The sequence below is a fragment of the Acytostelium subglobosum genome, assembly GCF_000787575.1.
Source record: "Acytostelium subglobosum LB1 DNA, scaffold: scaffold30, whole genome shotgun sequence".
Classification (NCBI taxonomy): Eukaryota; Evosea; class Eumycetozoa; order Acytosteliales; family Acytosteliaceae; genus Acytostelium; species Acytostelium subglobosum.
The window spans coordinates 159348-175028 of NW_012236503.1; the positions used below are offsets into that span (position 1 = coordinate 159348).

The 15681-nt window shown below is 42.9% G+C and overlaps 5 protein-coding genes across 5 annotated transcripts; 3 read left to right on the forward strand and 2 right to left on the reverse strand.

Annotated features, from left to right (window-relative positions):
- Window positions 1-932: 932 nt before the first annotated feature.
- SAMD00019534_110520 (hypothetical protein) lies at window positions 933-3119 on the forward strand (the record flags this gene model as incomplete). Its single annotated transcript, XM_012893705.1, has 3 exons — window positions 933-1138; window positions 1219-1378; window positions 1464-3119. 3 exons carry the CDS (start codon window positions 933-935, stop codon window positions 3117-3119), a joined length of 2022 nt encoding a protein of 673 aa, XP_012749159.1.
- Window positions 3120-4015: 896 nt separating this feature from the next.
- SAMD00019534_110530 (hypothetical protein) lies at window positions 4016-4204 on the reverse strand (the record flags this gene model as incomplete). Its single annotated transcript, XM_012893706.1, has 1 exon — window positions 4016-4204. One exon carries the CDS (start codon window positions 4202-4204, stop codon window positions 4016-4018), a length of 189 nt encoding a protein of 62 aa, XP_012749160.1.
- Window positions 4205-4494: 290 nt separating this feature from the next.
- On the forward strand, window positions 4495-6748 carry SAMD00019534_110540 (hypothetical protein; the record flags this gene model as incomplete). Its single annotated transcript, XM_012893707.1, has 5 exons — window positions 4495-4845; window positions 4931-5500; window positions 5568-5707; window positions 5763-5984; window positions 6043-6748. The coding sequence occupies 5 exons, from the start codon at window positions 4495-4497 to the stop codon at window positions 6746-6748; spliced, it is 1989 nt and encodes a 662-aa protein (XP_012749161.1).
- Window positions 6749-10017: 3269 nt separating this feature from the next.
- SAMD00019534_110550 (hypothetical protein) lies at window positions 10018-11004 on the reverse strand (the record flags this gene model as incomplete). The annotated part of the gene is made up of 3 exons (XM_012893708.1): window positions 10018-10305; window positions 10381-10503; window positions 10591-11004. The coding sequence occupies 3 exons, from the start codon at window positions 11002-11004 to the stop codon at window positions 10018-10020; spliced, it is 825 nt and encodes a 274-aa protein (XP_012749162.1).
- A 181-nt stretch (window positions 11005-11185) lies between these two features.
- On the forward strand, window positions 11186-15022 carry SAMD00019534_110560 (hypothetical protein; the record flags this gene model as incomplete). Its single annotated transcript, XM_012893709.1, has 5 exons — window positions 11186-11848; window positions 12082-13676; window positions 13752-13935; window positions 14008-14681; window positions 14797-15022. 5 exons carry the CDS (start codon window positions 11186-11188, stop codon window positions 15020-15022), a joined length of 3342 nt encoding a protein of 1113 aa, XP_012749163.1.
- Window positions 15023-15681: the final 659 nt, after the last annotated feature.

Genomic DNA, 15681 nt, shown 5'->3' on the forward strand with positions numbered 1-15681 from the left:
CAATCGTCATGTTTATACAAACATAGTAATACATGTTGGACCAACCCATATCCAACCTCCACCTCCTCCCTCCTACTTCCTCCCCATTATCCAATCAATCGCCAAGTTTCCCACCTCCTGGATCAATCAATGGACCCAACAATTGACATTAACCATTCGATTATGTCCCGCACCGCACCGCCCCATCCTTCTAATCGATCCAAACCAAGCAAGTCAAGATTCGACTGAACAATCGTTTGAAGATGGTGGTGCAAGGCTGACCTGGCTGGCTATTTGGCAATGGGATGGGATGGGACGCCCCTCCATCTTCTTGTCCATCTCCCAACGGACACATACACCACCTACATTATCATTATGTGTTATAATTAGCCAAACCAATCCCTTCATTAGCACCTCAACACCTAGTCCAGTCTATGCCGCACCCCAGCTTAGGAACTTGACATGTCCCTGCCTGTCCCTTCCCCTTACTCCTCCTTCCATTACAAGTTGTTGTTACCAACACTTATTCAAACACAATAACACTATCATTGATGTCGCGCACACTACACACTCGTATGACTGAATGACTTGACTTTGGCAACCTCCATTGCTCTTTGTTGGCTGGCAGGAAACAACTTGGGGACCAAATTAAGTCTGGTGTCCTAGTTTGTTTTGTGTTAACATTTATTACCTAATTTGGAAAGGAGTGTGGGAATTTGACCTGATGATCTGAACTCACACACACACACACACACACACACACACGCTTCAATCCATCATCTTGTCTCTAGCAGTTGTTGTTGATGAGATGATGATGAATAAGAATAACAAACCAAGGATGGTTGTTTGAACAAACAACAACATAAAAACTCAACAATCTTTAAATTTCTACAACATTTACTCAACAACTATCAACTAGTCAAGTTACAAATACATAACAACAAACAAAGAAGATGTTAGATACTTGGTTGGCTGTCGGACTGGTCGTGGTCAGTGGACTGCTGGCTTATAGATGGAAACGTCCACATCCATTTGGACAGACTATTGAAATCGGTGAAGCGGCACCAGGTGAGGGCCGTGCAAGAAGGAATGCATCACATCCAGAGTTGGTCTCACACATGGAGGATCAACAAGTTTATACACTCTACGATTCATTGTTGTAAGTATCATTGTTGTTAACATGTTCATTCAATCAATCATGATTCAAAGTTCTCTAACATGTTGTTGAAAAACTCCTAGGACTGCTTGTAAGAAGTACAGTCACAAGGAATGCTTTGGACAAAGGAACATTGGAAAGAATGGAGAGCTTCAGGAACACTTCGAGTTCATCACATACGCAGTGTTCTTGAACAAGTGCGAGACAATCTTCCAAGCCTTGTGCGAGATTGGTATCAAGCCAGTAAGTTGATGATTGATTGATTGAGGTGGAGAGAGGTCTACTGGACGCGACATTCATACTTAACATCTAATCCAATCACAAATAGAAAATGAAGGTTGGCATATTCAGCAGAAACAGATTGGAATGGCTGGTTGTGCAAGGTGCCAGCTTTATGCAATCAAACATTATTGTGTCGTTCTACGAGACGTTGGGCGCAGAGTCTTTGACATTCGTCAGCAAGCACGCTGAGATTGAGATTGCATTCTGCTCCAAGGAGACGCTGGACAAGACAAGGGAGATCGCATTGTCGGTCAAGGGCATCAAGTGCATCGTCTGCTTTGACAATGTCCCCGACGAGACTCGCAAGGATCTCGAGTCGCAGGGCCTCACATTCTACACGTTTGACGAGCTGATGGAGAAGGGCAAGGCTGCCAATGGCACACACAACCACGTGCCACCCAAGCCCGACGACTTGTCCACCATCATGTACACCAGTGGCACCACTGGCGACCCCAAGGGAGTCATGATCACACACAGGAACGTCATCTCGGTCGTCTGCGCCGTCAAGACCCTGGCCGACGTCTATGACAACGACACTCACTACTCCTACCTGCCCTACGCACACATCCTCGAGCGTGTAGTCGTCGCCCTATCCTTCCACTATGGTGCCCGTGTCGGCATCTTCTGTGGCGACACCACCAAGATCCTCACCGAGGTCAAGTCGTTGCGCCCAACGCTGTTCATTGGTGTGCCACGTGTGTTTGAGCGTATCAAGGCTGGCGTGTTCAAGGAGGTCGCCAAGCAATCATCTACCAAGCAGGCCCTGTTCAACCTGGCCTACAAGCTAAAGCACTCATGCATCGTCAACGGCATCCAGCTGCCCCTGATCGAGAGCCTGCTCAACATGGTCGTCTTCAACAAGCTCAAGCAGCAGCTCGGAGGTCAGGTCCGTGTCATCCTCTCTGGAGGCGCACCTCTCTCACACGACACTGAGGCCTTCCTAAAGGTGGCCTTCTCATGTGCCATCGTCCAGGGCTACGGTCTGACCGAGAGCTGTGGAGGCACTGCTGTCAAGCTCCTGCAGGACGAGAGTCTGGGCTCGCTTGGACCACCCTTTGTCTCGTGTGAGATCAAGCTGGTGGACGTGCCCGAGCTCAACTATCTCACCAGCTCCAACCCACCCTGCGGTGAGGTGTGTCTGCGCGGCCCATCCATCTCGATTGGTTACTACAAGGACGAGGCCAAGACCAAGCAGGACTTCAAGGACGGCTGGTTCTCTACTGGAGACATTGGCCGCTGGAACCCAGATGGCTCGCTCAGCATCATCGACAGGAAGAAGAACATATTCAAGCTGTCACAGGGCGAGTACATTGCCGTCGAGAAGATCGAGAACATCCTGAACAAGAGTCTGTGGATTGCTCAGATCTGCGTGTATGGTGACTCGGAGAAGGCCTCCATCATCGCGCTGATCCATCCACACCAGGACAAGGCCGAGGAGTGGGCACGCAGCAAGGGACTGAACATCAGCTTCAAGGAGATCTGCGAGAACAAAGAGTTCAACCAGGTCATCCTGAAGGACATCACCGACGTTGGCAAGAAGTCCAAGCTGTTTGGCTTTGAGATTCCAAGGAAGATCCATGTCTTCCACGACGCATTCAGTGACACCAACGACATGATGACCCCATCATTCAAGCTCAAGAGGCCACAAATCAAGGAGCACTACAAGGCAATCATTGATGAATTGTACCGTGATTTGGAGTAGACTTGGAGCAGATAGAACATTCAATCAATCATATCAATCAATCTCAGAGGGCAGTGTGGAAAGCATCCTTGAAGGATCATGCCCGTCCATCTCTCTCTTTGTCTCATCCTTACTTTACTTTCCATTATTAATTAATTAAACAACAACCCATGAGCGACACTCATCAATCGAGTTTGTCTTTCCCAATCCAAAGTAGAGATGTGACCAATGGTCCACTTCTTAGAAAAAAGTGTTGACACTAATGTTGGTTGGTGTTACTCACGCACACACTTGGCGCGCCATTGTCCAACAATGCTAGTTTGAAGTGAAGTCGGTCAAGTTGTAGTATTAGGTGTAATTGAATGACTGACTGACTAGCTGGCTGAGAATGATGCCATCGTCATTTTCCCTAATGTCCAAAGATCAACAACAACAACAACAACAACCTCTTCTTCGTATCTATAGACCACTACCAACCTTTAAGTTACAACCATTGAGTAGTACAAACAATATCAATAACAGCAATAGTAATAGTAGTAGTAGTAGTAGTAGTACTAATAGCAATAACAATAACAATGGCAGTGTACTTAAGAAGTCACCACAACAGTTACAGTTCAAACCAACAGCATTGAATCTTTCAACAACAGCAACAACAACAACAAGTGTATCTAGACCTACTAACTTAGGTGTTTCATTGGGCGCTCAAAAACTTCGACCTCTACCATCTTTATCACAGATTCAACCTCTACTTCAACAGCAGCAGAGCACCAATATTAATGTAGGGACTGCAACGGCTGCTGGCGCAACTGCATCAACAACAACAACACAGCCCAACAGCAAGAAAACACTGTTTCATCCATACTCCAAACCAACACTTCAACTACATCCACCATTGGCAAAGCCTGTAGCACTATCTTTCACATCGACGACGTCAACTTCATCATCAAACGATACAATAGTTCTGTTGCCAATACCTCATCATCAACCGTCAGCACTTGGACCTCGAACCCCGACTCGACCAAATCCGCTTCAGACCATGCCAAGGCAGGTGTTGCAGCTGACACCGCCACCTCCACCTCCTCAACATCAACCTCAGGCTCCATCATCACCAACACAACTTGTTGTAGATGTTGATAAACAACAACACATTCACGATTCATTCTTTGATGATGAAATACCGATGGAAGAGGAGAAACGGTCACAGACACTGGCATTGACACATGGTATTCAACAACATATTGATCAACAACAATTGGATAGACTTAATTGCCCTATCAATACATTGGTCGATGTTATCGAGATTGAATCATCTCCACCCGCTGGATTGGCAAATCCAACATCAGCTATTCCTATTCCAACCGAAGCGACAACAACTATCCATCTGACTAATGAACATATGCACATTGTCCGCGATTCACCACCTGCACAAACTACTTCGTTGCCATCATCAGATCATCCCATGGCATTGGAGACAACATCACTGCCATTGCCTAATATTGCGCCACTCACAACCACATCTGTTGAACTCCCTCCATCAATAACAACTCCACTTTCAACCGACATGACATCAACCACAACTACGACCGCGTCCACGATGACCATGACCACGGCAACAGGAGCAACCATATCCCCAACAAAGGACCTGGCAATACTATCAAACAAAGAGTCTGTTCCCGACACTCAAGAAAGTCCAACAAAGCCCATCAAAGACCTCACGCCCTATCAACAGACAATATCTAATGGCGATGTATGTTACATTCACTCAAACATTCATTCATTCACTCAATCACTCTCTCACTCACTCAAACACAATCAATCACAACACATTACAGGAAGCCAATTGTGTAATATGTTATGACTACTTTCATCAAACGGGTGAGCATAGGCCAGCCGCTCTCAAGTGTGGACATATCTTTGGAGGCTCATGTATACGCAAATGGTTGGACCAGAAGAAGTCGCATGGAATGTGCCCAAACTGCAAGGAAAAGGCGTCGAAGCGTGATATCCGCGATATCTTCCTGCCCAAGGGACTGTGCGAGGTCGATCCCACCCAAGACGCTCTTGCATGCCGCAGGATCATTGAGTCCAAGGACAGGGATATCCAAAAACTCAAGAAGAAAATAGCCATACTAAAGGCCAAGTTGGAGGCGAAGCATATGATGACCAAGAATTCCGGTGTACCATTCGTCAATAGCAAGCAAGTGCCTGCTTCACTTCCTGGAGCCGCAGCACTGATACAACCGCGATCACTTCAGCCACCCACATTATCGAATTCACATCTGATGCCCAATCATACAAGGCATTCCATCGATCAACCAAAGAGTGAACATCACATTGAACAACAACAGAGCGCAGCGAATGGACCGAATAACTTCCAACCAATATCATATGTTAAGCTAAAGGTAACTAAAGTGATCATTCACTCACTCACTCGATCCAACCAACTAACTAATCGATCGATCAATCTAGGGATCCAACACATTTGATTTCTCGTCAAAGTTGGGAGTTGTCGTTGCCTCTCATTCCCGGTCCAACAGTGACTTTGGGATCGTCAAGATATCCTCCTTGGACTCTTCTAGCACAGACTTTATTTATAACCTTCACAAAGAGTATGTATCCAGTTAGTTCATCACGAATAACTCATACTTACTCACTCTATCCCAGATTCATTCGTGATATCAAGACAAACAATCATATACCGAATATGGCTTGCTCGATATCCCAGGACAAGACTGTCAAGTTGTTCAACATCCACACCAAGAATACAATATTTAAGTATGATCTTGGTGCACCAGGATGGTCATGCGAGTTTGATCATCAAGACGAGAACATATTCTACGCCTCTTCCGTCAAGTCCACCTTTGCATTTGACTTGAGGAATACATTGTAAGTTCATCATTCATTGATCGATTGATGGACAACCCACTAACTACCTGGACCTTAGTTCACCTTTGACATCATTCCATTCACCGAACGAATCACCAGTCTATCGTCTACTGAGTGTGGCACAAACAATCTCACCATCACAGCTGTCTAATAGCAGCCAGATTGGTACGGGTGGATTGTTTGCCGCAAACAACAGTCTAACATTTTGGGAGAAGAGTACACCATCGACAATGACAACATCGATAACATCGACAACGACAACAACCGAACAGACAATACCCGAATCATCATCAATATTATCTCCATTGTGTCCCAAGTTTACGCCATATCCCATTGGACTCGAAGGCAGATGTATCAATATTAGCCACGACCCCACCAGCCAGTACTTTATGGCATCTTTCCACAGCAGCCCGTCATATCCAATGAACAGCCATTGTGTATTCAAACATCTTGGTCGCGGTTACGTCGAAGAGGTGCGATCAATCTATACCAATTCACAACACAAAGAGTTGTCGCGGTCCATTATATTCTCACCGCCACAACAACAACTACCCAACAACAATATGGTGTACGCAGCACTGTGCACTGGCAATCCGACCAAGGGTGTCAACATTTGGAACGTGACAACTGGCATGGACACGCAGACACTGGACACGACCGAGCCCGCGGTCGAGCTCCTACATCTCAACTATCGCCAGGAGGAATACCTTTTGAGTCTTGGCACGCAGTTTATGTACATATTCAAGAACAACGCCACACCGTAATATTAATTAATTATTAATTACTATTTACAAGAAACAACCATTGGGGTTGTTAATAATGTAGAGATCTGTTCTCCCATCTTGAAACACTCACCTTTATTCATTCACTTCACTTCACTTCACTTCACACATATATATATTCACATATATTATACTTAAGTTTGTTATCAATGCTATCCAACAACAACAACAACACTACAACTACAACAACAACTAAGGATGACCAAAACCTATTATCTATTTCGCAATACGACCGGTATGACTACACCAAATCTGTTTGGGTAAAGAATATTGAAAGGACAGATAGAATGTGTTTAATAGAGTTCAATAGAGATTGGGAGTATTATGATCAGTTGAAGAAAGATATTAGAGCAAGAGCATTAGATTTGGGTATCTCTGAACAATCACACTTTACAATACATTTGAAGGACGGTAACAATATAATCCAAGAAGCCAAACAACCAAACGACAAGATCATTTGGGATGGAATAACAGAACTTTATGTCAAAGATGAAGCTGTTCAAAAGGACAATGGTATGCACATTTATTAATGGTTAATAATAACTATTCTATTCTGATGAATCAAACAAACTTTCTACAATTTAGCCAAGAGACCTAATGAATTTGAGATTGTTGATGGTGGTCAAAGACAAAAGAAAGTTAAATTAGATTGTGACTTTGATTTCAACAACATCAGTAACAACAACAATGACCAGGTCAAAGTTGTTAATAGAGATATTACACAGAGATTATGGAAAGTGATCAAAAATAATCAGGGAAAATATAATGGAGTAAATGTCCATGGTCCAAAAGGAATGGGCAAGTCACACTCTCTCCTCCAGATCTCATCGATGCTTCAAAAGGACTTTAACAACCGTGTGATATATATTATGGATTGTCAAAGCTGGAAGGAATCCCCAGATCCCTATAAATTCTTTTTCGATAATCTGGATGATGCATTTAGATATGCTGGCGATCTCTTTGTACAACGTCACTCACATCGTCAATACTTTGACAAAGACAGTTTTCTTGGTCTATTGGACGACGTCGCATGGCATTGCAAAGACAAGAACTTAAATGTATACTTCATTTTCGACCAACACAATGAGTTGTCCGGCACTATTCGAAAGATAATTCCATTCTCAATAGTTGAAGGATATCTGGTTGTCAATCCCATCTGGAAACATTTTACAATTGTCTCGAGTACTTCCAGTAATGATTACCATTTAAATTCATATTGGCCAGTGTTCGAATACAATGAATGTTACACTGAGATGGAATTCAAACATTGGTTGAGGGTTGAGTCGAACAAGATGGCAAGTTTGAATGCTGATGACACTAATTGGATCAAATCAATGACAGACTGGAATCCTATGGAGCTCCAGATGATTTCCAAATTTTGGAACAACAACCAATTATTCTCATTGGACCAAGTGATAAAATGGTATGAGAACACTCGAACTCCCTGGATCATTGAACAAGATGATATGTTATGCAAAGAGATGGAAATACAAATCAACGAATTGAATAGACACGAATATTATAATGCAATTGTATTGATGTCACTTGGTATTCCCTGGACCAAATTCATGAGCTTGGGCTCCTATGCAAAACTCAACAAACAACTTATGTATTCACGACACTCAGAGAATGAGCAACTCATTCTTCCCTATATTCCTCTGGTTCAAAAAGTACTGTCCAACCGTCATAAGGACAATCAATTTTACATTCACCATTCATTGGCAATTTACAAATCAATCTTTTTGGGTTTAGTCAATTTGACCAGTGATGATTTAGAACGATGCATTCAAATGTATATAATAGACACACTTAAGAGGTCTATCAACAAATCACTGAAATTGAATTGGACAATACGTAATGAGACTAGAATTTACAATGGCCAAACAGAAGAGGTCTCAAGAATACCTAGTTATACATTTCAATCCAAACTATCGTTAGTTCAATTCATTGGAGATACAGATTTCTCAAATATCAATTGGACGATCAACTCCATCTTGGTTCCAATCTCTCCAAGGTTTAAACATCATGAGAGTTGGTTCTTCTGGGACCCACAGTACAAGTTGCTAACAATATGCCAAATTTCTTTAAAGAAACAACAATATCAAAGCAATTGGAACGGAATAATACCTTCTAGTCTTCAGGCAAGAGCTATAACCGAATCCAAATGCCTTAAATATCAACTCTTCTGGTTCACACCAAAAGATCTAAAACCAGATGATAATGATTTGGACAATCATTATGTAGTGGAACTTGAGAACTACGACATCATTGAATCATTTCCACTTCTAGAATATATTAGGTTTCCATAGGGTTGATGATTATCATTCAAACTCTATTTAATTAGTAACATTCATTTATAAACTCTAATTCAATTTTGAAATTAAATAAATAAATAAAGATAATAATACTTAAAATTTTTTAATTATTTTTAACTACCCTACCATATGGTAAGGGTATTTTTTAGATCAGTTCGAGTACAATGTACCCCATTGTTAGATCAAAAGGCACTCCCCTAGGAGGGGTCATTCTTGCAAAACAAAGCGATAGAGATAGCCCAAAACCAAAAGACAATCGAGGTGATCACACCCGAAAGATATTTAGGTCAATTCTTTGATCATTCATTCATTCACTTTCCAAGTTAAAAAACATACAATCATATAATAATATTATAATTAATTTCAATCTATCAAATATAAATAATTATGTCTAAATATAACTCATTCTCTAACTTTATATTCACAATATTTATTATATTATTATCTTTATCATCAATTACAAATGCTCTTGACTTACATTATAATGATCATCAATATAATACCAATCCACGTAGCCGTAGCTTAAAGGGTGGAGATGATGGTAGAGTACCAGCATTTGTTGAATATTTACCTTATATATATGCTGCTGCTGGAGTAGTTGGTATTGCCATTATTATAACCATAGTCGTAGTTGTGATTAGAAAGAGACGCCAAAATCGTGCACGTAAGGATGCCGAATCCGGTACCGCTGGTGACAACCTGTTCTCCGAGACCAAACCATCCAATGTATCCCTGAGGACTACCACAACAACATCCGCCTCTGTGATCGCTCAATAAAAATCATGATGTTGTGGATGCCCAGCATCCTGGCGCCAGGTGTCCAAGTGTTGGAACCAGTCGTTCAATGAATCAATCAACCAATCAATGAAAAATAAAGCATCAATCAATGTATCCATCCTCCAATCCAATCCAATCCATCAATTAATCGATCAATGATCATTCTTCATTAGTTTGTTCAGTGCCATTGCCATTGCCAATACCATGGTAATCCAGTGGATTCAACCAGATGTCATCCTTGAATATCTTGTAGATCTCCATCTCTGTCTCCTCCGAATCGAACCATGAGAAGAATGAAGGCTCATCATCTGGATTGTTTCGTCTAGTAATATCACTTCCATTCTTATACTGTAACTTGCAAGAGTTTGCCAGCACCTCACCATCATCTCCAATCCTATACTCCTTCCATATTGACTTGTTCTTGATCAAACTATTGGTCGAGAAGTTCTATGTTTGGGAATGAGAAAGTGAGTGATCGTGCCGCGATATGTCAATGATTGATGACCAAGTTAAGTTACTTACAAACACGAATCGAACTGATAGACATGGTATTTCAGTAGTCTCCACTTTGAATGATGTCATGTGTGCAATGAGTTGACTATCACGGCCTGTGAACAATGATGACAACACTGGATGATTGTTAAACTAGATTGTTTGATTGTTTGAAATTAGTGTCGATCATTGATTGATAGATTGTGTTGAGTTGATGAGTTGATTGATCAATCAACATACAACAGTAATCCAGAATGATGGTATCTTATCAGTGAGTAGATCACGCTTCTTAAAGTGAGGAGTCATCAACTTAAATGTCTCTGTGTCTAGCTTCATCATCTCCTTTGCCATCTTCTTCTCAGTCTCTTCAATACCAAGTTGTACCTCTATAATATCATTCATGTCTACATTATTCGTATCATCATTCTCTGTTTGTGTCGTCTGTGTTGGTGTCTGCTTCTGTGTCGTCTGTGTCTGCTTCTGTGTCTGCTTCTGTGTCTGTGATGTTGTTGTTGATGTTGATGTCGTAGTCTTCTTCGATGATGACTGAGATGGAGTATCTAGCTTTACACGCTTTGTCATCTGAGCTTGAGATTGATGTTGAGGTTGGGTCTTGGTTTGAGCCTTGACTTTCTTGTTCTTTGTATCACTCATATTTATTTATTTGTTTGTATGACGAAAGATGTTGTAAAAGACGAAGTTTCAAAAAAACGAATGTCCACATCATCAGAAGTCACCCTTTTACAAAAGTGATCAATATGACTTGGTCATTCATACAATCAATCAATCAATCGGTATCTGATTCACATATACATACATCATATATATATATAAGATGTTGGGTATCAAAAGATCAACGACAACGTTGATATCTTTGAATAGCTCACATAACTTGGCATTATCAACATCAATACGATCATTTGTTACACAGCATCTACAACATCAATCATGGACGACTACTCATACATCTACATCGACATCGACATCGACCTCGACCTCGACCTCGACAACAACATTGATCAATAACTCACAAACATACTCATATTCACAACTTGTGAGACATTGTACGACGACAACTTCGACGACTCCGCCAACGCCATCAGCACCCACATCGACGACGACACAGCCAACAACATCAACATCAACATCAACATCTGATCTTGACGAGATCAGAAAGCACCTCAATCATCTGCGCCAGGTCGAGAGTATCGCCAAGAAACACACGGACTTCATCACTGAACTACGCGAGGATATTGGACAGCTAATCGAAGCCAATGAGAGACTCTTGGAGAGGCCGCATCTCCATCACCTGGGCAAACTGATACCCGAATTGTTCAGCGAGCAGCAGCTGAAGGAATTGGAGTCCTACATCGAGAACAATCAACAGAAACCCTCCGAGATGTACAGGGAGCTGCGTTCGCAGGGCCATAGAGAGGTCGTTGAAACGGCCAACATTCTTAAGAGGCTCTCCAGCTACTTTAATAAGAAGTTGGTGCTTGTATACCCTGCTGCTGCTGGACAACAGCAACMAACAACAATTGGAGAACAATGATAACGATGGCAACAATGGCAACAATGGCMAATGATGGGGATCACCTGAAATGGCTGGCCGCCACCTACAATCCGCCCAGTTGGATCAAGACACGTATTAAGTACAACCAAACTAAGCTCCTCGAGGATGATCAACAACAACAACTACATCAACATCCAACAACAACACCAACGATACAGCCAACTTCGGATATTCAAGAGAGAGCAGTGAATGAGGTTGTTGTCAAGGATATTGAGTTGCCGACGCAAACAAAGATATATCCTCCCAAGCCTTTGGTGAAGGGTCAGCAGCAGCCAGGTGTCGCCGACACTCCAGAATCAACTACAGATGCCAATCCAGAAGAGACTGAGGAGGCCTCCATTCAATCGCAACAGAGACAACTACAACAACAATTGGTCATGCAACAACAGATGCTACAGAGTCTGTTACAAATCCAACAACCACAGACACAGACACAGACACAGCCACAGACAAAGGATGGAAAGGCACAGTCGTCAATTGAGGACGTAGATGATATTATAAAGAAGGCGAAGCAAAAGTCAGTGCAACAGGAACAGCAACAGCAACAACAACTACAATTACAACAACAACTACAACAACAACAACAACATCTACAACAACAACAACAACAACATCTGCAGAAACAACTGCAACAACAATACCAAGAGATGAAGAAAAAGAAGAAGGTGGAAGAAGTAATAATAATAGAGGATGAAGTGGAAGTGGAAGAGAAAGAGAAAGAGAAGGATGAAGAGGAACAGGAACAGGAACAGCAGGCCGAAGGAACGACATACTCTCCACTGCTGCCAGAGTTTTACCTTCAGAAGCAACAGAAGCTGCAGAAGATGCAGCAGCAGCAGAAGATTCAGAAGCAACAACATATAAATCCTCTACAACAACAACAACAGATCGCGCAGCAACAAGCCCAGCAGCAATATAATCAATCCAAGCAGCAGTCCTCAAGGGCCATCCGCATCGAGAAGCAACAGCAGCCCGATCAGGCGATGTCACAACAACAACAACAGGACAAGCAACAACAGATGGTGCAAAGAATGCATCAGCAACATCAGGAGAAGCAACTACAGCAGCAACAGCAACAGCAACAGCAACAGGATCAGCCGCGTACTCAACGCCCGCCAAGGGAGGCCGCTTACAAGAAGAGTCCAGATCAGCTGCGATACCTGAGCGAGTCAATTACCCTCCCCAAGGTTGGTCATTGGAGATCCATCAAGCTACAGGAGAATACACTGGCCACGCCAATTCCATCGACACCAAATGAGCCCGAGAAGCAGGACACACACTCGCGCTACCAGTCCGAGCAGGCCGGCCAGTCAGCGAGCAGCCTGGCCGACTTGCTGAGCATCCGCAACCTCGCCATCCTTGCATCAATCGCCGGCGCCCTGTTCCTCTACGAGGACTTTGCCAAGATGGTTCGCGACAGCAGTCCGTGGCGTGGACTGCGCGTGATGGTAACAGGCATCAAGGTCACCATCTACTACAAGTACTACCTGTACGGCCTGGAACGCACGGACAAGGCATTCGCCGAACAGCTCAAGATCGCCAACAAGAAGGCATCGGATGCCATCGTTGAGCTGTGCAAGCAGAACAAGGGAGTCTTTATCAAGTTTGCCCAGATCCTCGCTTCACTCGACCACCTGCTGCCACGCGAGTACACTTCGGCCTTGGCCGCCTTCCAAGACCATGCCCCATACGAGCCCTTCGAAGAGGTGGTTCGTCTATTCAAGGAGGAGACTGGCAAGCATCCAGATGAGATGTAAGTGTTGATGTTGTCGTTGTTTTGAATGATATGATATAGTCACTAACATTCAATCCAATCTGATCAACCCAGCTTTGAGGACTTCCACAGAGAACCAATAGCAAGTGCATCATTGGCACAGGTACACAAGGCCAAGTTAAGGCTGCCAAATGGTGAGACAAGGGAGGTGGCCGTCAAGGTTCAATATCCAGACCTGACAAGTCGATTCGAGAAGGACCTCCAATCGATATTCAATGTCATGCTATACATCAACTGGGTATGTTAGTCAATCACGTGATCAATCGCATGACAATCAATCGATCATATGCTGACCATCCAAACAACACAGATATTCCCAAGGTTCGAGTTTGGATGGCTGTTGCCAGAGGCTGAGCTATGCCTGACACAGGAATTGGACTTTGTTAATGAGGGCAGGAACTCGGAGAAGATCGCATCGATGTTCACTCACAATAAGCAACTCCACATACCCAAGGTTTATTGGGAGCAGACAAGCACGAGAATCCTGACGATGGAGTTCATACATGGTGTGCGCATTGACGATAACAAGGGTCTGGCGCGACTTGGCGTCGACGCCAACCAGGTTTACTCGCTGTTCTCCGAGGTGTTTGCCGACCAGATCTTTGTGCATGGATTCCTGCACAGCGATCCACATCCCGGCAACATCCTGGTGCGTCGCATGCCAAACAGCAGCAGCAGCAGGCCCCAGATGGTGCTCCTCGATCACGGCCTTTACAAGCAGATCGACGAGACTGTGCGTCTCAACTTCTGCATGTTCTGGAAGGCACTGTGCACTGGCGATGCCAAGGCCAGCGAGCACTATGCACGCGAGCTTGGCGCTGGCGAGTACTCCAAGTATCTCGGCAATCTACTCAATCTCAGACCAGAGAACTCCAGGGAGAATCTAAGGATCATGAAGCGCGAGCTTGGCGACAATGCAATAGTGGCCATCACAGATATCCTTAAGAATCTACCCAAGGAAATATTACTCGTACTCAAGACAAAGTATGTACCTTTGGAAATTTTAAGTTGATCAGCTGACAATACGGTGATCACGTGACACTGATCAGCTGATATCACTTTGATCACATGACTAACTTAAACAAAACAAACTAAACAGCAACTTGATCAGACAGATAACTACACACTTCAAGATTGAGAATGGATATATGATCATGGCCAGGTCATGCATCAGGGGTATCTACAAGTCGAACAATATCTTCTCCAAGTTGAGCTACTATCTTCATCTTGCATTCTTCAACATTGCCATGCGACTCATGGGCAGGTTGAGAAAGCAAACTGTTGATACTGCTACTGCACAAGCTTCAATGTCTCCACATCATTAAATCACAATTCAATGATGTTGATGTTGATGGATGATGAAACGTTACTTCATTTGTTTGTTTGTGTTTTCCACTCCTTTACATTCATTTCCATTCCTATTCATCCAAGATCAATGGTTTAATTTGATTTCCACTCGAGTTTTCCATTTAACCCTTTTATGGAACAACGTTGGGGTCAAAGTGATGGAAATGAATATGGAAACTACCAATCATATGATCATCTAAAAGTTATAAATAACAAGTCATGACTGATGTTGTTGATATCATCATACAAGCAACTTATTTTCTAACAAATAACTATACTACTACCCTATTAATTAAATTTTAATACTACTATAACTTCTTACAATGTCAAAGTCAGGATCATCAAACTCTCACAATAACAATAGCAATGACAACCGTTCCAATCAAATGAACCCTAATCATTCATCTTCTGGACCCGGACACCATGCTGGATACTCTGGTGCTGGTGATAAAGCTGACCTCAACAATCATTCGAACCAAATGAACCCAAACAACACAAACTATGGAAAGTGATCACATTGACCAATGGCTAATCCATCATCCAATATCCAACATCTTCTACTTCAAATTCATCTTCAACATCAACATTGCCTCTGTTACTGAACAAAGCCCAATTCATTATTGTAATTAAATAAAGA